At 52.0% G+C, this 24,692-nt stretch overlaps 1 protein-coding gene and 1 non-coding gene across 3 annotated transcripts; one reads left to right on the top strand and one right to left on the bottom strand.

Moving 5' to 3' along the window:
• Positions 1–545: 545 nt before the first annotated feature.
• TRNAQ-CUG (transfer RNA glutamine (anticodon CUG)) lies at positions 546–617 on the bottom strand. The gene has a single exon. It is a non-coding gene; the product is annotated as a tRNA-Gln (tRNA).
• Positions 618–16,717: 16,100 nt separating this feature from the next.
• On the top strand, positions 16,718–22,551 carry LOC133362067 (N-myc proto-oncogene protein-like). 2 transcript variants are annotated; one of them, XM_061581033.1, is made up of 3 exons: positions 16,718–16,893; positions 19,405–20,120; positions 21,324–22,551. In XM_061581033.1, exons 2-3 carry the CDS (start codon positions 19,595–19,597, stop codon positions 22,013–22,015), a joined length of 1,218 nt encoding a protein of 405 aa, XP_061437017.1. In that variant the 5' UTR covers positions 16,718–16,893; positions 19,405–19,594; the 3' UTR covers positions 22,016–22,551. The 2 variants fall into 2 exon arrangements, with proteins under 2 accessions (XP_061437017.1, XP_061437016.1); XM_061581032.1 differs by lacking the exon at positions 16,718–16,893 and adding an exon at positions 17,304–17,338.
• Positions 22,552–24,692: the final 2,141 nt, after the last annotated feature.

Raw genomic sequence — 24,692 nt, 5'->3', positions numbered from 1 at the left:
CAATGGATCATTACTGGACACATGCAAATACACCATGACACATGCAGCTACGTGACTTCACACGCAACTTCACCACTATACATGCAAACGCATCATTTCACATGCAGATGCGTACCCAGGAGGTGACTTGGCCTCATAACTACATTCGAGAGGACAAAGAGCTGAACATTTGATTTCGATCCAGTCAGCTTATGCAATTGAATTTTTGATTTTCTTTTTTACTAAAACTTAAAATAAGTTTCTTTGTCGGTAAAAAAAAACTTAATTCTAGATTTGAAGCTTTCGTGACTGCAAGGATTCATGCTTATAGGTTTTTCGGTAAAGTCACGTAGGTAAAAAATAAAATAATAAAATAAAATAAAAAATAAATCACATTTATTTTATTTCTATTATTATTTACATTAATTCTTTTTTTTACCTACGTGACTTTACCGAAAAACCTAAGAGTATAACAAAAACTTAACTTGGAGCTTTCGTGACTGCAGGAATTACTCTTTGGTTCTTTCGGTCAAGTCACGTATAAAGAGAAAAAAATAATCATTTGTAGGTCCCACCGAGAATTGAACTCGGATCGCAGGATTCAGAGTCCTGAGTGCTAACCATTACACCATGGAACCCCCACGTAGAGCTGCCTCATTGCACAACCTCTTGGCAGCAGCTGCTGAGCCCACATTTAGAAAAGTGCTTTCTGAGAACCGAGCCATCTGCACTTGCTCCTGACACCGCATATCCTTTCTGTACTGCCATCTCCTGGCCAGTTTCACAAAGATAATTCATTTTAATATCAAACACGTGAAGGGGCATTACTTTTCCATGAATTCATTTGAAAACGTTAACTCAAAATTTTTATTATTTTATTGAGTTTTATTTTGAGTTATTTTTATGGAACTCTCCATTTAAAACGCTACTAAAAATGTTTACACCTGGCACAATCACAGGGGCTACCAACAGAAACCGCACGTGACATGAGTGCACACTCATCAAGAAATCAACGCGCTCACCATTGGCTCCATCTCTCGGGTGCTATTCAGAAAAATATTCAATTAGTCCAACGTGAGATGATTTTCTCTTTGCAACCCTTGAATCTTGAGTTCAAGTTTCAGCGTGACCTCTTGGTTTTATATTTTACGCTAAGTTCAAAAAAAGGTTGGATTTTTAATTTAAATCTAGTTAAGTCTTGCTGGATCGTGATAAAGTGTCACTCTTTTCGTCTTGATAATTGGTTTTTTACCCTTTTATCTGGCAACAAAACTGACACCTTTTTTTACGAGGAGTCATGTTTGCATAGACCACAATACCTGCAGTCATAATGCAAACAAAAAACACAACTCTGATAATGTATGTGCACTGTCCTTGAAGTTGATTGGTCCACACCCGAGACAGCTTTCCTTAGAGTCGAGTCTCACATGTGGGTTGGACCAGATGACGCCAAAAGGCGTCTTCTCGAATTAGTTCAACGCAGTAAGCCCCCTTTTGACGTGCTAATATATTCCTGACCAGGAGATGCCAGTAGAGCAATGGGTTACATCTAAATGTGTTGAGCTTTTGAGTCTTACTCCCTCCGATCTTGTGTTTTCTCCAGGCTCTCTGGTGTCCTCTCACTTGCCAAACAACAACAACAACACGATTGGCCACAACATTCATTTGCTAGGGGGGGGGGTCTTAGTTCAAACTTTGGTGGTGCCTGAGAATAGTAATGTTTCACAGCTGGAGTTCGACATTGCTCTGTAAAGTTTCATTAATAACCGCAATAACTTTTTTCTGATTAGAACCTTTGGCGGATTAATTACTAGCATTGGTTCGTCCTCAAGCACTCGTCAAAGAATCAGGATGTAAACGTTTGCTACACTTAGGCTGAGCAACTTCTGCCAAAAGTTTGTGGTGTCAGTGGTGTCGTGGTTAGCACTCAGGGCTTTGATTCCTGTACCCTGGTAGCTGAAATTGCAATGAAACCGGCAGTAATGTATTTTATTAACATAATGTAGCTCGAGACACTGCCGAACAGAGATCACATTGCATGGCGATGCGCTGTGATGGTCCTGTGATGTAATGGTTTGCACTCAAGACTAAATCATGCGATCTGAGTTCAACCCCCGGCTAACTTCGACTGAGTTTTGCAACTCTTAATTTCACAGTTTCTTCATCAATAAAATCGTGAGTTAAGATTTTAACGGTGTAGAATCTAGAAGCATCCAGCAGCATCCCACTACACCGAGGCGGCAGCCGTAGAACCGCGAATCCCGACGTCGTTCTGTTCGCCAAAAGCCGCGTTGTGTTCGATTCGCGTCGTCAAAAAAGTGTGTTCCCTAATACTCGAATCGCCGCGTTGTATCCGATTCGCGGTGTGAACACACGCGCCATAGGAGGACAGACTTCTCCATTTTCCAGCAATGAGCCCCCCCCCCCCCCGGTTTAATGAGCGTCCTGGTCGCCCCCTCTAAGTATAACAGTGCGGAATGCGCACGGTGACATGTTGCCGACGTGGTGGTTGTGGTGAAGTTGGTGGTGGTGTTGTTCAGAAACTCACTCAGACACACACACACACACAGAGACACACACACACAGAGACACACACACACAGACACACGTACACAGATACACATACACAGATACACACACACAGAGAGACACACAGAGACACACAGACATACACACAGATACACACACAGACACACACAGACACACACACAGATACACACACAGATACACACACAGACACACACACAGATACACACGCAGATACACACACACACAGACATACACAGACACATACACAGATACACACACAGACATACACAGATACACACACAGATAAACACACAGACACACACACAGATACACACACAGACATACACAGACACACACACAGATACACACACACACAGATACACACACAGACACACACAGATACACACACAGACACACACACAGATACACACACAGACATACACACAGATACACACACACAGATACACACACAGACATACACACAGATACACACACACAGATACACACACAGACACACACAGATACACACACAGACATACACACAGATACACACACAGACACACACACAGATACACACACAGACATACACACAGACACACACACACAGATACACACACAGACACACACACAGACATACACACAGACACACACACACAGATACACACACAGACACACACACAGACACACAGATACATACACAGACCTTCTGCAGTGATTGGAGCTCTCTGATTGGTCAAAGCCAACGCCTTACAGCCAATCAGGTTAGGTCCTTCTTACCCACGTGATGCGGGATTTGTTTTCCCGCTAATTTTATTTGGCTCCTCCTTCTCGCCCCTCCCCGCTCCGCCTTTGAGCCAATCAGATTAGGTTCCCCCTACCCACGTGACGCCCCTCCCCGCTCCGCCTCGGAGCCAATCAGATTAGGTTCCCCCTACCCACGTGACGCCCCTCCCCGCTCCGCCTCGGAGCCAATCAGATTAGGTTCCCCCTACCCACGTGACGCCCCTCCCCGCTCCGCCTCGGAGCCAATCAGATTAGTTTCCCGCCTACCCACGTGGTGCCAGCCGCCATCTTGAGAGTGGTGAGGGCGATTTTTGATGTTTTTGTTTCAATTTCGGTGTCGAAATTAACGATGATGACGACCCCCCAGAGGCACGAGATCGCCTCTCGTGAGGGAAAACACGAGGTAAACAATGTCCTCCAATGTCCAGCCCGTGATTTGCAGATGGTTTACAGCTGCAGTGTTGAGTCTATGGTGTAATGCTGAGTCTATGGTGCAGTGTTGAGTCTATGGGCAGTGTTGAGTCTATGGGTAGTGTTGAGTCTATGTGCAGTGTTGAGTCTATGGGCAGTGCTGAGTATATGGTGCAGTGTTGAGTCTATGTGCAGTGTTGAGTCTATGGGGCAGTGTTGAGTCTATGGTGCAGTGTTGAGTCTATGGGGGCAGTGTTGAGTCTATGTGCAGTGTTGAGTCTATGTGCAGTGTTGAGTCTATGTGCAGTGTTGAGTCTATGGTGCAGTGTTGAGTCTATGTGCAGTGTTGAGTCTATGTGCAGTGTTGAGTCTATGGGGCAGTGTTGAGTCTATGGGCAGTGTTGAGTCTATGGTGCAGTGTTGAGTCTATGTGCAGTGTTGAGTCTATGGTGCAGTGTTGAGTCTATGGGGGCAGTGTTGAGTCTATGTGCAGTGTTGAGTCTATGGGGGCAGTGTTGAGTCTATGGGCAGTGTTGAGTCTATGGGGGCAGTGTTGAGTCTATGGTGCAGTGCTGAGTCTATGGTCATTCCATTGACAAAATACAAACGCTTGAATTTGTGAATAGTTTACCTCATGAGGGGCATGAGATGTGCCAGTATTCGTTGAGATGACTGTTTTCTTTTTCAGCGAGTACTTTAATGCTTAAAATGGACATCGTGGCTGGAATAAAATTGCATCTGTGCTTTGTAGAATTGCACCTTCTATGCGTTTGCTTCTGTGACCTCGCGTAGGGGTCAAATCTACAGAGCACGCTGCAAATTATCGATCCGAGACCCGCAACAAGAGAGGAATTGCGGGGAAGTTCAAGTTCATTTCAAGTTCATGTATTAGGTATAGAGCCGTGTGAGCCATTCGGCTCTTGAATCGGGTGCAACCGCAACAAACAAGAAACAAAAACATGAACAAAAAACATCTTAAAGTGAATATGTGACTGAGTGCAAACAGAAAATCCAAGAAAAAACAGCAAAATATTGCAGAAAAAAACACCGTACACCAACGCTGTGTGCAAAAACCCCAGTGGGATGCAAGTCAAACAACAACAACAACCACAAGACAACTTAGATTAAGGCCATCAGTCTAACTCTGTACATCAACAAACAAACATGGCCAAACCAAAAAAACTTTTCGAAATCACCAATATAAAGCCATGAAAGCAATGCAACAGCAAGAAGTGGAAGACAATGATGGGGAATTTCTGATGAAGATCATTATCTGGATGATGATGGTGAAGATAAGTTAGTGGCTGGGATAAAAATACCGATTGTGTCATTTTGACTTAAAACTCTCGTGATTGCAGGAATAAAATATTCGTTGGTTCTTTCGGTAAAGTTACGTGGAAAGAAAAATAAAGTGAATAAAAGTATTAAAAAAAGCTTTAAAATCTCGAATGTCGACTGTAGCCTGGTTCTTAAGCTGGGTGAGTGTACTGACAGTCTATAATGTAGACTGTAGTATAGAGTATACATTATAGACTGCCAGTACATCAGCTTAATGACCAGTCTACATTATAGACTGCCAGTACACTCACCCAGCTTAATGACCAGGCTACAGTCTACATTATAGACTGTCAGTACACTCACCCAGCTTAATAACCAGGCTACAGTCTACATTATAGACTGCCAGTACACTCACCCAGCTTAATAACCAGGCTACAGTCTACATTATAGACTGTCAGTACACTCACCCAGCTTAATAACCAGGCTACAGTCTACATTATTAAGCTGAGTGTACTGGCAGTCTATAATGTAGACTGCAGCCTGGTTATTAAGCTGGGTGAGTGTACTGACAGTCTATAATGTAGACTGTAGCCTGGTTATTAAGCTGGGTGATAGTAGGGGGTTGTTTTGCCGGACACCACCACCATTACCACCACTACTCCCTCCACTACCACCACCATTACACCACCACTTCTACCACCACCACTTCCACCATTACCACCACCACTACTACCACCACTACCATCACTACCAACAATTTGATACTCGTGATGATGATCCTGCTGTTGTGAGTGACTCACGCAGCCACCTATGGCTGCAGGGTTTGGAGGCACATGTTTACGTCGTTTATTGTGAAAATTCGGTCACAGATCACTGTTACATTGCTTTTATGGCTTTATTTTGGTGATTTCGAAAAGTGTATTTGTTTGGCCATGTTTGTTGTAGTACGGAGTTAAACTGATGGCCTTAATCTAAGTTGTCTAGTGGTGGTTGTTGTTGTTTGACTTGCATCCCACTGGGATTTTTGCACACAGCGTTGGTGTACAGTGCTTTTTCTGAAATATTGTGCTGTTTTTTCCTGGATTTTCTGTTTGCACTCAGTCACATATTCACTTTAAGATGTTTTCTTGTTCATGTTTTTGTCTTTTGTTTGTTGCGGTTGCACCAGATTCAAGGGCTGAAAAAAACAACACTCCCACTACCATCACCACTACCACCAATACCACCACCACCACTACTACCACGGGAGATAGGATGTTTGTGTGCTGAATGCTGGAATCTGACCCCACGTCTTCCCCCCCCCCCCTCCAGCGGCTCCCCGGATGGCCTCCCCCAGCCCTGACCCCGGCCACGGCCGCCACCGCCCCCTCCGAGAGGACTCGCTCCTCCCGTCTCGTCCGCGTAGCGCCCAAGCGCTACACGGACGACGAGTCTCACGCGGCGCCCTTCAAGGTCGCCCGCCCCGTCGACGGCGCCACTGGCGGTGACGCCGCTGGGCCCGGGCCCACGCCGGGGCCCCCTCCCCGCCCCCCCCACCCCCCCCGCCCCCCCCGCAGTCGTCGTCGTCGTCGCCCCGTGACGTTCCCGGCGGCTCCCGAGGGGGGGCGCCGCCGGGAGACTCCGCTGGTGTCCCCCCGGTCAACGCCGACGTCGACGACGCCGCTGGGAATCGCCCCGGAGCGCGGAGACGGTGGCGGAGAGTCGGGGCCAGCGGGCGAGGAGGTGGTGGAGGAGGGGGTGGAGGAGGGGGTGGAAGAGGAGGAGGTGGAGGAGGTGGAGGAGGAGGCAGTGGAGGAGGCGGTGGAGGAGGTGGTAGACAAGGCGGTGGAGGAGGCGGTGGAGGAGGTGGTGAACAAGGCGGTGGAGGAGGAGGTGGTGGACAAGGCGGTGGAGGAGGTGGTGGAGGAGGTGGTGGAGGAGGCGGTGGAGAAGGTGGTGGAGAAGGCGGTGGAGGAGGTGATGGAGGAGGTGGTGGAGAAGGCGGTGGAGGAGGCGGTGGATGAGGTGGAGGAGGAGGTGGAGGAGGTGGAGGAGGCAGAGAGACGCAGGGAGGCCGCTGTTCGACCGCGTGCGGAATGGGAGAGACAGATCAGCTTTTGGTGGCGGGGCCGGGGCAGGAGGGGGAGCGGAAGGGGTGGAGGAGGCGGAGCGAGAGGAGGACAGGAAGAGGTGGACGAGGTGGACGAGGTGATGGAAGAGGAGGAGGAGGTTTTGGCCGAGCGCTCGCCGCTAAGGAAGCGGCAGGAGGCGGTGGCGGTGGCGGATTGCCCGGCGGAACGGAATCCCGATCCCGCTCCGGGCTCCTCTACCTGCCGCTCTCCTCCGTCTCCTCCGTCTCCTCCGATGCCGGCGGCGCCGCCGCTCACAGACAAGCAGCGCCGGGCCCTGCGTGAGGCGGCATTGCACTTGTCCTCGCTGCTGGACGAGCCGCCAGCGCCCAGCGAGAAGCGCCGGGCTCGTCGTGGTGCCCTGACGACACGTCGACGGCGACGACGACTGCAGCAACAATATCAGCGGCAGAGATCGTCGTCATCGCCGCTGTCCGGCTGTTTGTCGTTGTCGGAGGACACGTCGTCGTCGTCGTCTTCGTGGTCAACGTCAACAACGGCTACTGCCGTGTCGCCGGAGGAGGTGGTGGTGGAGGGTGACGAGGCGAAGGAGCGGAGGGACGATGACGAGGAGGAGGAGGAGGTGGTGGTGGTGGAGGGTGACGAGGCGAAGGAGCGGAGGGACGACGACGAGGAGGAGGAGGAGGTGGTGGTGGTGGAGGGTGACGAGGCGAAGGAGCGGAGGGACGACGACGACGACGAGGAGGTGGGGGCTACGGGGGGCGTGCGCAGGCTGGTGCTGAAGTTCCGTGCCAGCCGCCTCCAGCCGAGCGTCGACAGAGCGGGAGACGAGGAGGAGGAGGCGGACAACGAAGAGGAGGAGGAGGAGGAGAGGGAGATGAGGAAGAGGAAGAGGAATAGGAGGACGAGGAGGAGGAGGAGACTACGGAGATCACGCAGTGCAGCCGATGGCGGCGACTGCAAGTCGGGCGAAGAGGCGGAGGAGGAGGAGGAGGGTGAGGAGGAGGGTGACAAGAGGGCGGAGGAGGAGAGCCGGATTCTGAAGCAGATAGACGCCATCATGGCTGAGATACGCCAGCTGGAGAGGAAACGCAGGGCGAGGGTGAGGAGGAAGAGATGAGGTGTAGGGTGGTGAGGAGGGGCTGGGTGGTGAGGTGTAGGCTGGTGAGGAGGGTGAGGAGACTCCAGTGGTGAGGGCGTTGGGAGTGGCTCACTCGCTCACCGATGGGACTTTGTCCAGATCTTTCAAGGATTTGTGAGCTCCTCACACAATCCAAGACTTCTCCACAAATTTGGCCTGATGAAGCTGGTTGTAGTTACTGGCGACACGTCACGGTGCTCAGACTGTAGATGTCGTGGCGTCCTCTCGCCGCCTCTCCTCACATCGCTAAGCTCCGCCTCGAGCCACGCCTCCTCGTGGAACCTTCCGGATGGTTCCCGCACACAGCAGCCACGAGCTCCGCCCGTTACCTTTGGCCCAGATGGAGCCCTTCCTTCTCATTGGATATTAGTGACCCCGCAGTGACTGTGCAATTAGCCCTCGTGTTCTTAGGTTTTTTCGGTAAAGTCACGTAGGTAAAAAATTCTAATTAAAATAAAATAAAAATCACCTATAAACTTATAGGTGATTTTTATTTTATTTTTTTATTTTACTTTGACAGGAGGGCGGAGGAAAAATAAAATAAAAATCACCTATAAGTTTATAGGTAATTTTTATTTTATTTTTAGTTTACTTTTATTAATTTAAAATTTTTTATATACAGAAAAAACCTAAGAACATGAATCCTTGCAGTCACGAAAGCTTCAAATCTAGAATCAATTAGCCCTCGTCGTCCCTAGACGGTGCTCTCTCATTACAGATGCAATGCCAGGTGATGCGATTGCAAGTGCCAAATCGTTCTGCATTCGGATTTCAGCAAGGAGTCAGTTTGTCAGAAGTGTTTTTCCTCTTCCTCCTGGAGCATCGAGAACAATTATTCCACCTTGTCCCCTTCTGATGTGGTCCATGATGTCATGTTTTTCCTTGGTCGTCGATTAACAGCGGTTTTCTTGATTCTACGTATCTTCGTAGCTCTTCAACGTTGTAGTTTTTCTCTCTCGTAAGGTCTGTATTAAGTAGATCACGCTCATTCCGCTCTGGAGGTTGTACGCCTAACAGAAGCAGTGTCTTGTTATTGATGGCTAGACATTTATCTTCCAACAATATCGGCACCTCGTTAAAAACCTCCGGGCAAAATTTCAAATGAAGCTTTGTATTGTCTCTGCAGGCTTTGGCGACTATATCATCACCCACGGTTCCTCGACAGTTCTCCCACAGGCTGCTCGGGTTGGATGGTTTGCAGGTCGTCAGTAAGATGGCGAAAAGGCTTCTTATTTGCTCTGGAAAAGATGTTAACGCTGTTTCTGATAATGTAGTATCCCAGTTGTGACCATCTATTAAACTAAGCTTTTGGCAAGCTTCTCTATAAGTCTGACATACTTTTCGATTTAAAGCTTTCGTGACTGCAGGGATTCATCTTCTTGGTTCTTTCGGTAAAGTCATCACGTAGAAGGGAAATGATAAAATAATACAAATAAAACGGAATTCAATAATTGTCACGACGTTTCGGCCACAACGCAAGCAGCCGTCCTCAGGTGAAGAACAGGTCTGTCGGGAAGACAGCGTCTGAATGAAACACCACCAGGCTTGGAGCGTCTATTTAAGCTGCCGGGTTGGAGGGGGAAGAGCGCCTTGACATACTTTACCGTTTACAGTTTTTAGAGCTGCAAAAGAAGTTGCTCCTCGAACTGTGTGAAGTGGCATTCTGAGACAAGAAACATTCACCGTTGTTTGGGTGAACTGTGTAGACGTGTCCCAAGGCTTCGCTTGCAAACGCATCCTGTCCTGGAACTGGTACTCCATTTTTGCAGAAGACTTTGCTTGACGAATTCCAAGTGTAATATCGGGGAATCTCAGGATACAGCAATGTGCTCGCAGATGGGTCTTGTAGACACAATTGAAAGAAGGCTGTCAAAGGATTTGTGTTTGGTGGTTCAGCGGCAACTAACCGGGCGTCGTCAGTTGTGAAGTCGGCTCTCTGGCCGTTCTCTAAATGAACAGTGAGGCGAACAACGGTGGGGTGGCGGTCGTGATTAGGAAAACTGAAAATCCGCCAAACTGCTTCATTACTACTGATGCACCTTCCCAACTGGTACTGAGAAACCTCGTCACGGCTGTTTTCACTAGCGAGTCCAAAAATAGCCATGTCGCTTCCCTTGTTGACATACTTGCAAATGTATTTGATGGATTTCACCGAGTTACAGTATTTCACATTAATGTGCGCCTGAAACATTTTACAAAGAAGGGGAGACTATGGAACAACCCACCTGCTCACTTCGATATCCGTGTTGCCTCTAATCTTCAGTCTTGCTTCGTATCCACCATCTGCCGGAGCTCGCCTTCTACAGCGAGGATATCCATCGTCTCCAGTTTCTGTGTCTTTGATCAATTGCCTCGGATATTTCTTGCTGCACTTTCTGACCTTCGTACATGCTGCATTGACATTAAGGTTTCCACATGGCCCATGAATCATGTTTGCGGTCACTGCTGCAAGCAGATTTGGGTCTTCCTCTGGATTTGAAAACTCGGCAGATAAAACATCGATTTGGATTGGATGCATTTTTTCTTTCAGCCAGGTTAGAATACGAGCATGTGGGAGTCCTCGTTTCTGCCACTCAATTTAGTACATCCAGCATCTTATTGTTGGTTATTTCGGTAAAGTCACGTAGAAGGGAAATAAAATGATATAAATATAAAACAATACAAATTATCACGACGTTTCGACTGCAACACAAGCAATCATCATCAGGTGTGAAATCCACATCAAGAAAGTTTGAAAAAAGTGGTGGAAAAAAACGCCAAAAGTGGCAGAAAAAACGCCATTTTTTTCAAACTTTCTTGCTGTGGATTTCACACCTGATGATGATTGCTTGTGTTGCAGTCGAAAGGTCGTGAGAATTTTTATTGTTTAATATTTATATTATTTGATTATTTCCCTTCTACGTGACTTTACTGAAAGAACCAATAATATGAATCCCTGCAGTCATGAAAGCTTTAAATAAAAATTTATCCAGCATCTTGTTTCTCCAAAAACACGACTCTTAGTCGTGATCTCGATTAATTGCATTGTCTTTTGTCTGAACACTGGTTATTAAGTCATGTCGATGGCTGGGTGTCTGACCGAATGAAAGTCATTTTTTTTAAATCTCAGGCCAAGCTGGATTACATGTGTAATTAAAGACTCCGTCAGGCACTGCTGGTCTCCTCGGACCAGCGTCGTCTCGCGCGCGCCCCACGCACACTCCCTCTCGCGTGCCGCGCACGCTCCTCCGTTAGCTCCTCCACTCCCGTACTCCGCACACCGCTGGCCAACGGCGTGCTGAGGTCCTTCGGCCACGTGGCCGATGGCGCGGATCCCTCTCACCACCCAACGTGGCTCAGACTCTTAACTTCCCCGACTGCCCCGATCTCTTCCGGGCTCCCACTTATATCCATTCCCCCCACGTGACCCTGACTCCTCCCCTCCCGGATCGTCAGATCCGGCCTTCCCATATTACCCTGCTGGCTCCGTCCCCATTCACCTCGCCTCCTCCGATTGGAGCCGAGGTGAACGGTGGCCCCTCCCACACGCCCCGCAGACCAGGCTCCGCCCCCCAATGCCCCGGGCCGCGTGATTGGACCAGAGCCCAGCAACAACCCCATTGACGCTCGCATTACACATGTAAAGGTAATAAATACGTCGGGACATCCATACGCTCGAACATATGACATGACATCTTGAGCATATTCGTGCATGTGTCTAGGGCTTCCTGTGAATGTAGCAGACGGCTGGATGCTACAAGGGGGCGGGGGGGGGGGGATGATGTAGCGTCATTGTTGGGCTGTATGCGTATGATCATGGAGCTTACCTGTAATAGCGGACATGCGTCAACAGGGTGTGGTATACAGACCAGGTGGGACGAACAGGGCCGTTGGGCCAATAGGGCCCCCAGACCCCAAGAGGGGGACTGGGGGATGTTCCAGGGCCCTCTAGAGAGTTACAGAAGTCAGGCTTGGCTAGGGGCGGAGAGACCCTGGAATGGGTATAAAAGCCGTAACCCTGAACGGGTTCGGCAGTCTTCATCCACCTGAAGATCTGAAGATCTGAAGACTCAAGAGCTACCCTGAAGACCCTGAAGTGAAGAGCCCAACAACAACCGCCATTCGCCACTGGCTAGGGTCGGGTTCAGACATAACCAGTGTAGGGTTAGTGCTATAACCAGAGTTAGGGCACGTTAGTCTGGAGGGACTGCCTCAGGTTATCGGGTGTGAGGGGCCGTTATTTTTCTGTGTTATGGTTCCCTAGTTGAATAAACGTGTTGCCTCCAGCGTCTAGCGAACCGTCTCGCCTTGTCTTGGACCCACTACACATGTAACCTATAGTAATGGAACATCTTGAAAGTCAAAAAATTAACCCGTAAAAACTAAGTTTTTCACTATAAATCCTTTATATGCGTGGCGGCTAGAGTCCTCTCGTCCTCTGGCTTGAGATGGCTGCCACTTATGGGTCAGATGATTGCCTGCCACCATTAAGCAATTGGTAATTAAATATTTTAAAAATCCTAAAAAGTGTAAAAATTTTGAACAAAAATTTCACGAAAATTAATTGTCACGCACAACGAGTCTGTGTGCAAAATGTCAGCTCGATTGGATCACGAGAAGTGGGTTAAAAAACGACCGAAAGATTTGCACGGTCGTAAGCGCGCAAGCAAGTGAACTTAATATAAAGGATTTAAAAATAAATGTTAAAGTAATAATAGTTTGTGACGTAGAGTCCTGCTCACGACAGGAAAGTTTGTGGGCAAAAAGACATATTGGCTGGACTTTGTTGTCTAAGGACATTAAATGTTATAGCTGTAGGCAGGGGAAAAAGCGTGTTATATTGTGTAAATATGTATACTGTCGTAAAACATTGGTTAATGTGTACGCTGTATTATGAAAAAAAAGTAAGAGAAATGAGAGAAAAAAGATGGATAGATGCTTGAAGTGAGCTGTGATTTTGTGTGTTACCCTGCGCAGTGTCGAAATGACAGAAAAATGGCCCCTTCCACCCCACCGAACGTGTGTGAGTTGGTACGGTCGATAGCGCACCATTTAATGAATCATTAAACAAAACTACACAAAATGGCTAATTCAACTAATAAAAAGTTGAAGATTGTGAAAAAGGAATAGTGCTTGTTGACAGTGGGGCTTACGGCGTGATACCTGGCTATCACTCATTTCGGGTAGGGTACGGGTAGGCCGTGAGTCACTGGTGAGTAAGCGTTTGTCACTCATTTCGGGTAGGGTACGGGTAGGGAACGGGTACCAGTACCCGGTCGGGTACGGGTACGGGTACCCATTTGCGACCCTGGTGCGGCCGGGTACGGGTACGAGTACGGAATCAAAACCCGTTTGCGACCTCTGGCGAGCGGTCCTCCATCCAGAAGTAGCGGTCCACACACAGGTGGCTCAACGCAAGGGGGCTCTGCTGATGACGCCACGGCAGTGGAAGCTGGCCTAGAGGTGGTGACAACCAACGCCCATGGAATGGCGCACTCGCCAGAAGGCCGTGGTGCTGATGGGACGTGTTAAAGAACAACCGTTATAGTTTTATTTGGAGGCACAGATATGGGGAGGCTGATTGCCAGCTCGGCTCTTTTGCTACTTATTTCCACAACGAGGTGTTTTTTTGTGGTTTGCGTCATAAAGACTCGGTGGTTTCACACGACGCACGGAAGCGTGGTAGGAGCACTCAGCCTTTGCGCATTCCGCAAAAAACTACGGGGACTCTTCGACTCACGAGCATTCGACTTACGAAGTTTCAGAGATACGAACAAACCTGTCCGTGTGTCCAGTTGCCCGTTTGTGGGGTGGAGTTGAAAGGGATCGCCCCCCGCCAGAGGAACGTGGAATTCCCACCATCAGGCTCAGGGCTGTAAAACCGGACACGAGCACCGCCGCTCACCCGAGCAGCGAATCGCTTCGACCTCGACTTGACCCGTGAAAACAAACTCGCGTGACGTGACCCTGCGAACGCGTCCGACGCGCCGAGACGCGACGGGGCGGGTCGCGTGCGCTGGGCTAAGGCGTCGGGGGGGTAACCGACACCTCTTCCCGACTCTATGGGAACCTCATTTGCCAGTAAAAATATGATAATTGGTTATTTACCCTTCTATCTGGCAACAAAACTGACGCCTTTTGGCGTCATCTGGTCCAAGGAAAGCTGTCTCGGGTGAGGACCAATCAACTTCAAGGACAGTGCATACATTATCAGAGTTGTGTTTTTTGTTTGTATTATGACTGCAGGCATTGTGGTCTATGCAAACATAACTCCTTGTAAAAAAGGTGTCAGTTTTGTTGCCAGATAGAAGGGTAAAAAAACAATTATCGCCTCTTCCCGAGTCGTGGAAAAGTAGGCCAAAAGATATACCCTCCATCAAGAGGGGGGGGCGGTCGCTCTTGCCGTGCGCGTGTCCTTCCGCAGCGCCGAGGGCCGGGCCAGCCGGGCGGCGCGGTGCGATTGTTCCGCACGGCGGCGCCGCAGAGCTTCTCTGACGTGCAGCGCAGCGAGACGCAACACGGCTCCTCGCCACGACGCACTCCCATCGTCCTCCACCACCAGCAACTCCACCACCAGCAACTCCACCACCAGCAGCTCCACCACCAGCAGCACCAGCAGCTCCACCACCAGCAGCTCCACAACCAGCTCCACCACCACCAGCAGCTCCACCACCAGCAGCTCCACCACCAGCAGGTCCACCACCAGCAGCAGCAGCAGCTCCACCACCAGCAGCTCCACCACCAGCAGCTCCACCACCACCACCAGCAGCTCCACCAACACCACCACCAGCAGCTCCACCACCAGCAGCTCCACAACCAGCTCCACCACCACCAGCAGCTCCACCACCAGCAGCTCCACCACCAGCAGCAGCGGCAGCTCCACCACCAGCAGCTCCACCAACACCACCACCAGCAGCTCCACCACCAGCAGCACCACCACCAGCACCAGCAGCTCCACCAGCAGCTCCACCACCACCAGCAGCTCCACCACCACCAGCAGCTCCACCAGGAGCAGCACCACCACCAGCAGCAGCAGCAAAAACAACAGCAGCTCCACCACCAGCAGCTCCACCACCAGCAGCTCCACCACCAGCAGCTCCACCACCAGCAGCAACTCCACCAACACCACCAGCAGCTCCACCACCACCAGCAGCAGCAGCAACACCACCAGCAGCAACAGCAGCAGCAGCAGCAACAGCAGCAGCAACAGCAGCAACAGCAGCAGCAACAGCAGCAGCAGCAACAACAGCAGCAGCAGCAGCAGCCGATGCTGCCAGCGTGGTCGTCCTGCGTGGTTCTCAAGGGGTCTCAGATTCCAGCTGCGCTCTGCAGGACTCTGGCGGGTTCCTCCTCCACCACCTCCTCCACCACCTCCTCCACCTCCTCCACCACCTCCTCCACCTCCACCACCGTCTCCACCACCTCCTCCTCCACCACCTCCTCCACCTCCTCCACCTCCTCGTCGCACTACTGCCGCTGGTGCTCACCGGCCTCCCCGAGGACGGCTGCTGCTAAGAGGAGCAAAGCGATCTTGCGCGAGAGACGCCGGGTGAGAGGCCACGATCCCCTAGGTTGACTCGGACTAAAATCAAACTTGGGGGGGGGGTGACATGGTTCAGCGGTGGCACGTTCGAGATTCGGTTCGGATCTCGCAGGTCACCCCGGCCATTACTGCGGCCATTGTGGTTGCGGACACGGCATGGCCCAAATCAGCGACATTGTAAACACCGGCGCTGTCCCTGTATCAATGGGGATTGCAGCTGCCAGCGGCAGTCTCCTCCCTACTGGCCCGACTGCAGCCCAGGTGTCACGTGGTGACAGCTGCCGCTGGGGGAGGTGGCGGGTGCCCTTTCAAATGTGTAAAGTCGCTTGTCGTCACGTTGAAGAGATGTGCAAATCAAATTGTTGTTTAACTTAAAACTCGGATCCATCCATCCGTCCGTGTGTCCATCCTCCCACGTGCCCGTCTCTCTCGCGTTCCGCTAATCTGTCCGAGTGTGGGTGCTTTGAGAGACTTCGCGTGATCGTGACCTGCGGTTTGGTCGTTGTTGAACGCGGTACGGGGTGACCAGAGGTCGCAACCGGGTACCCGATACCCTACCCGATACCCGGCTACCCGTACCCGGCCGGGTGAGGGTACGGGTACCCGTTTGCGACCCTGGTGCGGCCGGGTACGGGTACGGGTAAGGAATCAAAACCCGTTTGCGACCTCTGGAGGTGACACGAGACAGTTGAGTTTGGTAGAGCCGAGTCCTCGCCACGGGGGGGGGGGGGGGCAGAACGAGTGATATTCACGGCAACGAGAACCACGCTGGCGGCAAAAGAAGTGCGATCGGGAGGCGACTGACCACCAGCGAGTGAACGGAGTGAATCGGTGATCACCGGATCGCCGCTTGAACCCTCGTTGCTGCTTCGCTCTGAGCGCCTCGCCCCCGGCTTGACCGCGTGTCCGTGCGTGTCCGTCCGTGCGTGCCCGTGTGCCCTCAGGTGCGTAACCTGAAGCGCATGTTCCAGCGCCTGCGTCAGCTGGTGCCGCTGGAGCTTTCGCACCGCCGCCCGTCGAACGCGGAGACGCTGCGAGCGACGCTCCGCTACGTGCGCCTGCTGCAGGCCGTGCTGGCGGAGACCCCCATGGCGAGCAGCTCCTCCACGTGACGCGGGAGGGGGGGGAGCGGTAATTGACCGACGCCGAAATGCAGCACCCACCCACTGGGCCAGATGCAGGTGCGTGCGAGTACGATGCCAACCGCGCTGATGCGGGAGCAGGGGGTGGGAGGGGGGGGAAGGACAAAAACGGGTATTATTTCCTACACAGATATAAACTAATGCACCGCGTTGTTCACGCTTGACATCTCACCGTGCAGTCCAGTGTCTCGTGACTCACCCGCCCCCCGGCCTGTACCACCGCGGTGGATGTTGAGGGGGGGGAGAGGCGGTGCCCTCCCGGCCAATGGGCCGCGGCGCTCACCAGCTCCACTGCGAGATGGGCTCGCCCAAGTTCCCTCCCCCCCCACCCCCTCCACTTAGTGGCGGGGTCCGACCACCCGTCCTGCCCCCACCCCAATGGAGGCTTCTTTCTCCACCATCACCACAGCTGCTGCTGCCGGCGGCGGCGGCTTCGTGGCGTTGCTAGCGTCTCTGTGACCCCCCCTCGTCCTGCCCCTTGACCGTGAGTAGCCCCCCCCCACCATCACTCGTCACCCCGAGTCCACCAGCCACTTAGGGGTGGACTTCACTGGGAGCGGCTCTACAGCTCCTGCTCTGACGCCGACTTCTCCCGTCACTCACGGCAGCTCAGCGAAGCGTCTCATCGTCGTCATCATTGTAATCTGTGTGTGTCACGCTGTGTGTGTGTGTCACGCTGTGTGTGTGTCACCCTGTGTGTGTGTGTCACCCTGTGTGCGTGTGTGTGTCACCCTGTGCGTGTGTGTCACCCTGTGTGTGTGTCACCCTGTGTGTCTCACCCTGTGTGTCACCCTGTGTGTTGTCACGCTGTGTGTGTGTCACCCTGTGTGTGTGTGTCACCCTGTGTGTCTCACCCTGTGTGTGTCACCCTGTGTGTGTGTCACGCTGTGTGTGTGTCACCCTGTGTGTGTGTGTCACCCTGTGTGTGTGTGTCACCCTGTGTGTGTCACGCTGTGTGTGTGTGTGTCACCCTGTGTGTGTGTCACGCGTGTGTGTGTGTCACCCTGTGTGTCACGCTGTGTGTGTCACCCTGTGTGTGTCACGCTGTGTGTGTGTGTCACCCTGTGTGTGTGTCACGCTGTGTGTGTGTCACCCTGTGTGTGTCACCCTGTGTGTGTGTCACGCTGTGTGTGTGTGTCACCCTGTGTGTGTGTCACCATGTGTGTGTGTGTCACCCTGCGTGTGTGTGTCACCCTGTGTGTGTGTGTGTCACCCTGTGTGTGTGTCACCCTGTGTGTCTCACCCTGTGTGTGTCACGCTGTGTGTGTGTGTGTCACCCTGTGTGTGTGTCACGCTGTGTGTGTGTGTGTCACCCTGTGTGTGTGTCACGCTGTGTGTGTGTCACCCTGTGTGTCTCACCCTGTGTGTGTCACGCTGTGTGTGTGTGTCACCCTGTGTGTGTGTCACGCTGTGTGTGTGTCACCCTGTGTGTGTGTGTGTCACGCTGTGTGTGTGTGTCACCCTGTGTGTGTGTGTGTCACCCTGTGTGTGTGTCACCCTGTGTGTGTGTCACCCTGTGTGTCTCACCCTGTGTGTGTGTCACGCTGTGTGTGTGTGTGTCACCCTGTGTGTGTCACGCTGTGTGTGTGTCACCCTGTGTGTGTGTCACGCTGTGTGTGTGTGTCACGCTGTGTGTGTGTCACCCTGTGTGCGTGTGTGTGTGTGTCACCCTGTGTGTGTGTGTCGCCCTGTGTGTGTCACCCTGTGTGTGTGTGTCACCTTGTGCGTGTGTGTGTCACCCTGTGTGTGTCACCCTGTGTGTGTGTGTCACCCTGTGTGTCACGCTGTGTGTGTGTCACCCTGTGTGTGTGTGTCACGCTGTGTGTGTGTGTCACCCTGTGTGTGTCACCCTGTATGTGTCACCCTGTGTGTGTGTCACGCTGTATGGGGAGCGGTAGTGTAGCGGTTAGCGCGCTGCGCTATGAACCTGGCGACCCGGGTTCGATTCCCGCTCACGGCCAACATCAGACGATTGTCTGAACCGGTCCCGGGCCTTCCCTAGGTCGACTCAGCCTCAAATGAGTACCTGGTGCGGTGTGTAAACATTGCCACTAGGGAGACAAAGGCGGTCGGGCGTGGTGCTGGCCACCCACCCCCTCGTGTACCGTTCCGGCCTTCATAGGTGCTTGCTAACAGCACTTGCCCCTACAGTCTGTTAAGGCTATATGGGGGATCTTTGTGTGCCACCCTGTGTGTGTGTGTGTCACCCTGTGTGTGTGTGTGTCACCCTGTGTGTGCGCTCCCTCTTGCGTCCCAAGTATTCACTACACAATAAAAATTCTCACGACGTGTCGACTGCAACACGAAACGTCGTGAGAATTGTTATTGTTTTATATTTTTATTATTTTATTGTTTCCCTTCTACGCGACTTTACCGAAAGAACCAAGAAGATGAATCCCTGCAGTCACGAAAGCTTTAAATCGAAATTTAACGTCCCGGAGATTAATGAAATAGAGCTGTGGATGAGTAACAGCGCCACTTACGACTCTGTGTGGTGTTTGCTCGCTTTGCTAACGACGCTGCTTTCTTTATTGTTTGCTGTTGTTACAGGCGAGCCCGGCGGCCCCCTGCAGAAGAAGTAAACAAGACGCAACAACAACAGGGAGGAGGGTGGTGGTGGAATGTAAACAAGAACAACAACCCCTACCCGCCACCACGCGGCGTGTTGTCGCGTGACGAAAGTAGCAGCAGCGTCATCATCATCACCACGTGTAGCAGCAGCGTCGTCATCATCCACGCAATGTCTGCCGGCAGGGATGACTCCCCCTCCTCCTCCTCGACCTTCTACGACGGCGAGGAGTTGCACTGCGACTGGCACCAGTCCACGCTGCCCAGCGAGGACATTTGGAAGAAGTTTGAGCTCCTGCCCCCCGCGCCGGACGGAGCGAACTCAACGCCAACGCCGCCGCCCTCGGGCGATCCGAGCCGCGAAGGCGGCGAAGTGGCGAGCCGCGGCCACGTCTGGGACCCCGCCGGCGGCAGCGGCATGGGAGCCGTGGGAGCCGTGCTGCTGCGGGACTGCATGTGGAGCAGCGCCGCCTCCTCGGCCAGAGCCACGCCGGGGCGGCTGGCGCCCGCCGACAAGTTGGCGCCGCCGCCGCCCGCGGTCTCCCGCGCCGTGCCGAGCCCCGCGGCCGCCGCGGTGCCCGCCAAGATGCTGCCCTTTGAGCCGGGAGGGCGGCACCTGCCGGTCGAGGGGCGGGAGGATGGGGAGACTGTCGTGGGCGGGGCGATGTCTCCCGGCAACGAGACGCTCGGCGATTCGGGTGAGACTTGCACGCTGTTTTGCGTGTTTCTTTATTCGGTCGTTTTAGCGCGGTCGTGCCTTTTGTTTTTTTCGGTCAAGTCACGCAGGTCAAACATGAAATGAATCACGACGTTTCGGAGGCAACTCGAGCTTCCATCTTCAGGTGGAACAGTTACAGCAAAATCACCGTATCAAGTGAAGCGAGCTCTGAGAGACACGAGATTACATAGAGGTTAAGAGGGGGGGGGTGGAGCCTAACCCCGAACCCTGACCCCTAACCCCTAACCCCTAAACCCTAACCCCTGACCCCTGACCCTAACTCTAACCCCTACCTTAACCCCTGACCCCTAACCCCTGACCCTAACCCTAACCCCTAACCCTGCAGTGAACTGTGAGGCTGCTAAAGTTGGTCAATGACATCCTTCCAAAAAGTATGGATCCTTGCAGTCACGAGAACTTTTCGAATTAGCTTGTTCATCTTCGTTTACAACAAACTTACAGTTGTCAAGCTCACTACACGAATGTTGCGTGTGTACATTTCAACAGGTCCTGTACCTGTGTAATGGGTTCCGGAGACACTTGTAGAAGTAACTTCTTTATTACAATACAACACCTCAACAGTGCTGATACTCTGTTATAGCCTAGGTACACAGCCTAGGTACACAGCCTAGATACACTACTCTGGCTACGCTCTGGGGTCCTCTGGCTACAATTACCCTAGGGGAGGCTACCTGACCCGACCCAGCCAAGGTGGGGGGGGTCTGGACTCGGAACTCGCCCTCACAAGGACGTAGAGCCGGGAGTCCCAGAGTCCCACCGCTGGCCCTCACAGCATCCCGGCCCTTACAAGGACAAGCGGGACGAGGGGGTCCAGGGTCCTAAGCTGGCTGGCTGGCGGGTCTTGGATCTTGAGCTGCGACTGGCCCCGATCGGCCAGGTAGCTGCCCTTTTATGCCTCGTCCCCAACGAGGGGTGGGGTTGTGTGCGCCCCCAGATATCCCACAGAGCACACACAGCCCCCCCCCCGTTGGTGGTGCCAAGGGGCTTAGCTGTCTGGGGTGCCTGGGATTCTAGCGCCTGGCGCCGAGGGCTTCTCTGTCTCGGGTCCCAGAGCCCCCAGCAGCTCCTCCCCTCTTCTGGCACTACACCTGCGCAGTTTAGGTTTATAATGTTGCATTTTTCTACATTGCGTTGCTGACGTATACGTGTTTCCCTTCTGCAGACGATGACGACGACGCGGATGAGGAAGATGGAGAGATTGACGTGGTGACCGTGGAGGAGGGGAGCCACACCACAACGAGCGTGGCGCTACGCGCCGTGCACGACACAAACACGGCCCCCCGGTACAACGACAACAACCGGCGGCAGCGGCGGCAGCAGCGGCGGCGACCCGCCCCGCCGGCGTCCACGCCGCCCGTGCACCAGCAGCAGCACAACTACGCCACGCCCTCGCCGCCTGCGCGCGGGGCGAAGACGCCGCCCCCGCCGGCGCCGCGGGGATCCGCGCGGAGCCGGGGCGCCGCCGGCGGGGCCGGCTCGTCCCGCGCCGTCTCGACGGGGAGCGGCGGTGGCCCTCGGAGCTCCGGCGGCTCGGAGGGGCTTGGCGAGCGGCACAACGACCAGGAGCGTCGGCGGCGCGACTCCATCAAGAAGGGTTTCCAGTGGCTGCGCGGCGGCATACCGGAGCTGGCGCACGACGAGAAGGCGGCCAAGGCGCAGATCCTGAAGCGCGCGATAGAATATTCGCGCACCCTGAAGCGCGAGGAGGAGAGACTCAAGGCGGAGAAGCGGCGCGAGCAGATTCGACGTCGGGAGCTGCTGGCGAGGCTGGAAACCCTGAAGAACTCGTTGGCCGAGCGGTCTCCATTTGCATCTCGTTTAAAGACTTTAAACCGAAAGTTACTTTTGTTTTGATATTGGACGAAAGCCTCTGGCGACCGGCACAGTTGAGCCTCTTTGCCATTGAGTGGTATTATGCACCGTGACCTCGTTTGCAACGTAATGCCTCTGAATATTTGACTGCCAAGGTTTGAGTTGATGGGAATGGTAAGTTGTACCTCAATAGACATTTCTGCACAAATGATGCTTCAATGTGGCAAATACTGCCATTAATGCTGTTCCATGGCGATTTTCACTTTAGATTTTTTTAATTTTTTCATATAAAACATGGAAAATGTAGGCACCAAAAGTTGTTACGTAATTACCCAGGGTTTTTGTAAGATTTAGCGCGAGTAACTTTTTGAACAAAGTTGTTCCTGTCAATAGTGCAAAAGTTACATTTAGTAACCTTTTTTGAATGTCCCTTAAACAAGGGGTGTTGTTGCTTACTTTGCATCGCTGATAAACTCGGTCTTTTTGCCGTTGAGCTCAAAGCGGCCTTAGCAGCTGCGAAGCGTTCGTTGCAGCACTTTGTGGACCTCGCTGTATCTTTATCTCTTATTGGAACGTAAATAAAGCCCACAAGACACCAAGTGCCTCGTGCGTGATTGTGTTGCACCCTGTTGCACCCTTCACTTGCTAACGCGCGGATGTAGAAGGGACCTTGGCCAAGTTGCACGTGTCGGCATCTCAGACGCCGGCAGCATCGAGCTGCTGCACCAGCTTCTAGCGCAGTCTCGCCTCGCGCTTCACGCGCCCCACTCTGGTGGGATGTTGGCCCATTCTTGGTTTTGGTGGATGTTGAGAACTTTAAACCGTGACCTCCGTACCGTCTAAACCAGGGGTCCTCAAACTACGGCCCGCGGGCCACATGCGGCCCGCCGAGGACATTTATCCGGCCCATGGTCACTAATTGGGCTGCGCTTGTGAGCACTAATTTGGCTGCGCTGGTGAGCACTCATTGGGCTGCGCTGGTGAGCACTCATTGGGCTGCGGTGGTGGGCACTGATTGGGCTGCGGTGGCGAGCACTGATTGAGCTGCGGCGGTGGGTACTGATTTGGCTGCACTGGTGATCACTGATTGAGCTCAGGCGGTGGGCACTGATTGAGCTGCGGCGGTGGGCACTCATTGGGCTGCGCTGGTGAATGGTTCAATGGGCCAATTGACTGGATTTGCCCGCCAGGCCTAAGGCTGCCAGCCCTCCCCTGGCTGCGCTTGACTGGCTCTCCCTCCCTCAGCTCCCTCACTTGCCCCTCGGCTCCACTCTCAGTGATATTCCTGTGTGCTGAGTAAATGATAGAGGGGTAATAACAGATTGATCTCTGGAGGGGCTGCCTGCTGTTTTCCCGTGCTAGTCAGTGACAGACAGCCGAGGAGTAGGAAACCCAATTTAAATGACAGTAAGTGCATTTATATTCTGATTGTTATTCAATTATATGAGGTTATATGTTGTATGTTGTGTAAGCCCCGGTTCATACTGTTGCGATCTCTGAGCAGTGCGAGTTCAGCCATATGCTTGTATGGCTGAACTTGCATTAGATTCGGAAGAAAAAAAGGCACATGTGCCTTTTTTCCTGCAGTGGATCGCATGGGTCTTCTCCCCCATGCGATCATATTCCTATGCGAGTTCGCAGATCGCACTGCGATCTGTGAACAAAACTGCAGGTGTAATTAACTTTTTAATGGCACCCACACCAGTGTGAGCCTGGGGTAAAAGCGGAGTTTCCCCCAATCAGACTGCATTGATGGGCAGTGCAGTCTGTATGTCTCTGTGTGGGCAAAGTTATTGCTGCTATATTGTTTTTGTAGCGCTGTATATATATTGGTATTTTACTAATAGCAATTTTGACTCCCTAGGAAACAATGATGTCAAGAAAGAGAAAAATTGACTCGGAGTGTAGGATATTCAAAAAACAGTGGACTTATGATTACTTTTTCATGCAGTACAAGGAAAGAGCTGTGTGTCTGATATGCCAGAATATAGTGTCTGTGTTCAAAGAATACAATTTATGTCGACACTATGAAACTCAACATAAAGATAAATATGATTGTTTGGTCGGAGAAGTGAGAAAAGATAAAATATTAAAACTGAAAAATACATTAACTCCGCAAAATACTTTTGTGAAGCAGAAGCAGCTAAATATTTCATCACTGAAAGCAAGTTTTCAAGTTGCCAAGCTAATAGTGTGCACTGGCAGACCATTCGTTGAGGGAGAATTTGTTAAAGAATGCCTTCTTTCTGTTGCCAAAGAGATGTGTCCAGAGAAGGCCGATTTATTTAGTACAGTGAGTCTTTTAGGACCTACAATTACACGGAGGATTGAAGAAATGGGAGACAATTTCCATCAGCATTTGCAAAACTCCACAAAAAAAACTTTCCTATTTTTCCTTGGCACTCGACGAAAGCAACGATGTTCGTGATTCTGCACAACTTCTAATTTTTATTTGTGGGACGAATGACTTTCGAAGTCACAGAAGAGCTTGCTGCACTGCAAAGCACCAAAGGAACAACTACAAGAGAGGATATCTATGAAAAGGTTTGCCAAACTGTGAATGGTTTGGAGCTGAACTGGGCTAAACTAGCCAGTGTGACAACTGATTGTGCTCCTAGCATGGTGGGGTCTAAGAAAGGAGTAATTGCTCGCATTAACCAAGAGATGGACAAACATAACCATTCTCATCCAATAGCCATACACTGCCTCATCCACCAAC

Source organism: Lethenteron reissneri, unplaced genomic scaffold, assembly GCF_015708825.2.
Source record: "Lethenteron reissneri isolate LAM-NWPU_2019-01 unplaced genomic scaffold, ASM1570882v1 scaffold_1355, whole genome shotgun sequence".
Taxonomy (NCBI): Eukaryota; Metazoa; Chordata; class Hyperoartia; order Petromyzontiformes; family Petromyzontidae; genus Lethenteron; species Lethenteron reissneri.
This window is presented reverse-complemented; position numbering and strand designations above follow the sequence as displayed.

Coding starts and splice junctions, on each gene's coding strand:
- LOC133362067 (XM_061581033.1), top strand. CDS start 19,595: ATGTCTGCCGGCAGGGATGACTCCCCCTCCTCCTCCTCGACCTTCTAC. Junction 20,121..21,323: donor CGAGACGCTCGGCGATTCGG/GTGAGACTTGCA, acceptor TCCCTTCTGCAG/ACGATGACGACGACGCGGAT.